The sequence below is a fragment of the Rutidosis leptorrhynchoides genome, chromosome 4, assembly GCF_046630445.1.
Source record: "Rutidosis leptorrhynchoides isolate AG116_Rl617_1_P2 chromosome 4, CSIRO_AGI_Rlap_v1, whole genome shotgun sequence".
Taxonomy (NCBI): domain Eukaryota; kingdom Viridiplantae; phylum Streptophyta; class Magnoliopsida; order Asterales; family Asteraceae; genus Rutidosis; species Rutidosis leptorrhynchoides.
Window position 1 is genome coordinate 601,464,897 of NC_092336.1, and position 5,026 is coordinate 601,469,922.

At 37.7% G+C, this 5,026-nt stretch overlaps 1 protein-coding gene across 1 annotated transcript; it reads left to right on the forward strand.

Annotated features, from left to right (window-relative positions):
* The first annotated feature begins 2,149 nt into the window (after positions 1-2,149).
* On the forward strand, positions 2,150-4,097 carry LOC139842954 (uncharacterized). Its single transcript, XM_071833049.1, has 4 exons — positions 2,150-2,486; positions 3,051-3,519; positions 3,594-3,675; positions 3,888-4,097. Exons 1-4 carry the CDS (start codon positions 2,150-2,152, stop codon positions 4,095-4,097), a joined length of 1,098 nt encoding a protein of 365 aa, XP_071689150.1.
* The last annotated feature ends 929 nt before the right edge of the window (positions 4,098-5,026 follow it).

A 5,026-nucleotide genomic window follows, 5' to 3' on the forward strand; every position in this document is an offset into this window, starting at 1 on the left:
ATTGGGCGGGCTTATCTCCCCCACCTTTCTCATGGCTCACCTTCTTATCTTTTGACTTGAACGAATCTTTCCTATTAGCATGGTCGACTAGTGCCTCCGCTTGAGCAATTGCGGTGGCAAGGTCTTGGACTCCTCGTCTCTCCAACTCCGTTTTAGCCCAAGGTTGCAAACCATCGAGAAAATAGAAGAGGAGAATATCATCGGGAATATCTGGGATCTCCAGGCTAAGGTTCGTGAATTCTTTAATATACTCCCGAATCGTCCCGGAATGATGTAATTTACGTAGACGACTCATCGCATCCTTTTGAGCATTCTTGGGGTAGAATTGATTCTTAAGTTCAGTAAGGAAATCATCCCAAGTATCAATAGTAACCGTACCTTTCTCGATATCTCCATATCGACGACGCCACCATAACGCTGCGGTATCCTTCAGGTAACGGGTTGCCGTCTTGATCTTCATTGCATCATCCACTATGTTGACTCCCTCCAAGTATTGTTCCATCTCCCATATAAAATCATCAACCGCTCGGGCTTCCCGCTTCCCCACGAACGGTGACGGCTTGGGAACGTCCACTTTCGGATCATTGCATCCAGTGTTGCTACCCCCACTAGCCATGAATCTCAAACAAGAGTTCATGTTGGTTTGTAAATCCACGAGGCGTTGGTGAATAGTGGAGACCTCCCCCTCCATTTCGCCTCGCAACTTCGTAATCTCACCAATGAGCATACCCCTTAAGTCATGGATCTCACATCGCATGTCAACGTCTAGCACGTTGATTGCACTCTTGCAATCATCTTTCAATTCGTCAAAGTCCCCGTTCAAACCATCCAAACGTTGGTGGACGTCTTCGACCTTTGCTTTCACGTCATCCATGGATGTCTCTACATCCATGATCCTCTTGTCCAAGTTTGCGACAAAGTCTTTGGACGTACCTCGGTTCTTCTTGGCTCCTTGGCGAGTCTCTACCCGACCACGAGTCTCATCACCCATCACACCACTTGTTGCGCTCACATTCTTCTCGGTCTCGGTTGCCATCTCCTTGAATCGACTTTGATCTTGATACCAAATGTCACGGACTTATCTCGATAAGCTCTCGTGCGGCACTTAGTCTCTACTAAGTCAGCCTTACTCGGACCTTATAACGATTCAAGTAACCAAAAGAGAAAATATTATAGAACAAGTGGAATTGAAGAAAATACTTATATTGCTTGAGAATGCTTTACAAGAGAGAATGTTTGAGATTTGAGGTGTGGTGTGCCAAATGAGACCACCCCTATTTATACTACTCCTAACACAAAATGGATGGCTAAGATTAATCTAAATCAATGGTTAGGATCTAAGTATTAGAAACTTCAAGTATATACATGGAGATAGATATTTCTATGAACATTCCATACCATTCCATGGAAGAACTCATGAAAAAGTTCTAGGGAGCTTCCATGATGTTCTTGGGCCTTCCATGAGGTTCTTGGATTAAAACTCTTAATTGGGTCATAATCTTAGTGGGTTGGGCCACAAACTTGTTGGGTTGTGACAATTGGTACCCAATGTTTTAGTTATCAATTGTTTCGTTCAAGTATTACGTTGTAGTTACGGAGTATTGTTTTCAAACCCGGTATTTTTGAGAAAAAGAAAAATAAAAATTGAACATTGACAAAAAACTTTTTCCTACCAAACCACTATGAAAAGACCAATAATAATACTCCTTATTTCATTTCCTATATTTTTGAATCTAGCTAGTTACTAGACTGTTGACCAGTAGGTTTACTAGAATCTGGACCATAGTACTCAGTAAATCATACACTAGTAACAGTCAATGTACATCGTTCCTACATAATAAGCTGCTGTACTATTGTTTTACCTCTGTTTTTCTTCCAAATTATGTCACCTTTTTCACTTGTTTGTTTTAACTTCAAATCCCAAACAAAAGATTCCATCTTTTACAGTAATCTTTCTACTCCTTTTCACCCTTTTAACAGTTTACTGTCTCAAACTTCATTATCATTATTTATATTGATCTCAAAAGCTCCAAGTACTTTCATTCTTATGGGGTACACTTTCAACTCAATTTTTTCATTTTTCTTGAAAAAATATAAATACTAAAGAAAGTTGTTAACTTTCTGCATTAATTGGTGTTTTTAACAGGAGATGGCAATGACAAAGGAGAACCCATTTGTAGATTGGTTTCCTGACACTAGAAAAAATGGAGCTTTATGCACAGTGGGTCGACCCGGTTATAGTTCAAGTATTGGGTCAAGAAAGAATTTTCCTTCAAAATGGGATGATGCTGAAAAATGGGTTGTGAATGGTCATGAATCCCCTGCTCATGGTGTTGTAAAGTCTCATGATTTTATAGAAAAACATCAAAAAACAATTTCTGTATTTCAAGGTCCAAAAATTGCATCTTTGGACCACCATGATGGGTGTTCAGATAAAGCTTTGAATGGGTCCTTAGCCTCAGAGTCCATTGATGTGCTTCTTAAAGGTAAACTAACATTATCTACTCACGTCCTCTTCTTATTTTGTACTTGTTGTCTCTTTTGCTCCACATTGTCACATGCATTTGTGTTATAGTATTCGTATTACCTTATGGTTTATACCTTAATTACCACCTTTTTTGGGTGCCAAATATAAACAGGATTGTTAAATGTTTTGCTGTACATGAATTTGAATCATTTTGCCCCTTGAATCATAAATTTTCCTTTTTTTTTTTCCTTCAAATTTCAAAGTTTATTGTTTAGAATTGTGTTGTCATTTAAGACTACTATAAACATAAACAGGATTATTAAATGTTTTGCTGTTCATGAATTACAAACTTAGGGGCATACTCTGTGTATGGATCATCAATCTTTTAAATTTCATGAATTATGTTGCTGATTAATTGCACCAAAATGTAGCATTTTTTTCATTTGTACAAATATGTGCAATTAAAATGTTTAAATAAGGCATTTCTAAAATGATAGAAAAGGTGAAATATATGTGAAAGTACTTAGAATTGTGTTACACTTTAATGCAATTAACATATATGTAAATTCATATCCAATTGCAGATAAATTTACAAACGAGGTAGAACCTGCTTTTCCAAAGTACAATTGTTTGGAGTCAATGAGTGAAGGATTGTTACTCAAGAAAACAATGGAGAACACAATTAGCAAACCGAAAATGGAAGCGATTCAAGAGGCGAAAAACCGAGACATGGGGACCGAAATGACTCCAATAGGCAGCAGCACAAACTCACGGTCCCCAACACCATCGAAAAACTTGTCTCCACCACGACATAACACTCCAGAAAGTAGGTTACTATTAATGGATAATCATAGTAACTTGTTTGATATTGGTAAAGCTAAGATACAACCATGGACCCCATTTGATGCAAATTGGAGCTCGAGAGAGGACGAAGAAGAGGAAATATCGAAAAGTTTGCGACTTTTCGAGATGAATAATGATTGTCTTGAAATTATATCAGGTCCTAGACCTTCTGCTTGGGAAGAAAAAGAAATGTCTCAACCTTGCATAAGGTGGATTTAATTCAAAATAAATCATAGTTTTGGATGTAATAATTATTGACTTTTTAATATTCGTTATTTTGCAGGTATCAAATACAGGAAGCAAAAATTAAAGCATGGGTGAATCTGCAAAAAGCCAAAGCAGAAGCTCAATCAAGAAAACTTGAGGTAAAAAGTCACAATTTTGTTTATATGTTATTATGTGATTATTAAATTAAAGTTATGGATATTTGTAGCGACAGTCCTAAGTGACTGTCGAGAAGTAATGTATTGTACAAAGCGGTTAATGTTAGGACTGTTACGTGACGGTTATTAAAAAGACAAATGTTTTTTTTTTTGTTGCAAAATCCGTAAGTTATTAATGAAGAACTGGGTTGCAGGTAAAGATTCAGAAAATGAGAGCGAAATATGAAGAGAAGACGATGAAAAAGATGATGGTTGTTAATCGAAAAGCAGAGGAGTTAAGGGCTGCAGCTCAGCTCGAGCATTCGGAGACGATGGCTAAATCAAACAAGACAATGAACCATCGACCTAGTGTCGGTTTATCGGGTCACCACGGTTCGTGTGGTTGTTTGATCGGTAATCGATAGAGGAAGAGTTACGATTGGCAAAAAGGAAAGCATTACTAGATCAATAGGTTAATCCACAATTACACGTGGAATCAAAAAAGAAATTGATGTGACAAAAGAATACTTTTGTTTTGTAATGCATGTGAAAAGAGCGATGACTTGCTTCCATAATATGTCTGTTCAAAGATTTGGTTTTACTTGCACGGCATGACTTTTGTCTGTTCAAAGATTATATTCTTTGGTCCCAACCACTGTTTTTCAAAAGAGGGATAATTCTAACACACCATTTTTTGATACTCACACACCTATTTTAACCTTTTACTCTTCTAATAATACTTCATTTCTTTAAATTAGTGTGTGAAGATCAAAAAAGTGTGTGTGAGAATCATCCCCTTTTCAAAAGTAAATCAGTTGATCATGAGAGTCTTGTTATCATCACAAGTTTACAACAATCTCGTATTCAAAGATTATATATTAGGGTTGTCAGAAAAACGAAACAGTCATGTTATTACCGAGTTAAAAAAATTAAACCGCCCACATATATAACTAATAATAAAAAGTTTACATTTGGAAAAAATTTATATGTTACAAACATATTGTTGGAAGGTTTTTTTTGGGTGTGTATATGAGTATCTTACTTAAAAAAAAATGTAACCAACTTTTAGAAGTTACAAACATAAACAAACAAAACAAGAGAAAAACCAAAATATTGTATTAGAGCCCTCATATCGGATGGACCTTCCACCCTGCCCAGGCCACCGCCTAGGAGGGGCGTCATTGGCAGTGGTTCGCCCAGGTGGCCGCCCAACCCACCGCCCTACTTCTCGGATGGACCTTCCACCCGCCCAGGCCACCGCAGGACTCACCATTCGCAGTGGTTCGCTCAGGTGGCCGCCTTGATCACCGCCCTGCTTCTCGTCTCTCTGCTGGTCTTTCTGTGAAATATGTGT

Coding starts and splice junctions, on each gene's coding strand:
- LOC139842954 (XM_071833049.1), top strand. CDS start 2,150: ATGGCAATGACAAAGGAGAACCCATTTGTAGATTGGTTTCCTGACACT. Junction 2,487..3,050: donor CATTGATGTGCTTCTTAAAG/GTAAACTAACAT, acceptor ATCCAATTGCAG/ATAAATTTACAAACGAGGTA. Junction 3,676..3,887: donor CTCAATCAAGAAAACTTGAG/GTAAAAAGTCAC, acceptor ACTGGGTTGCAG/GTAAAGATTCAGAAAATGAG.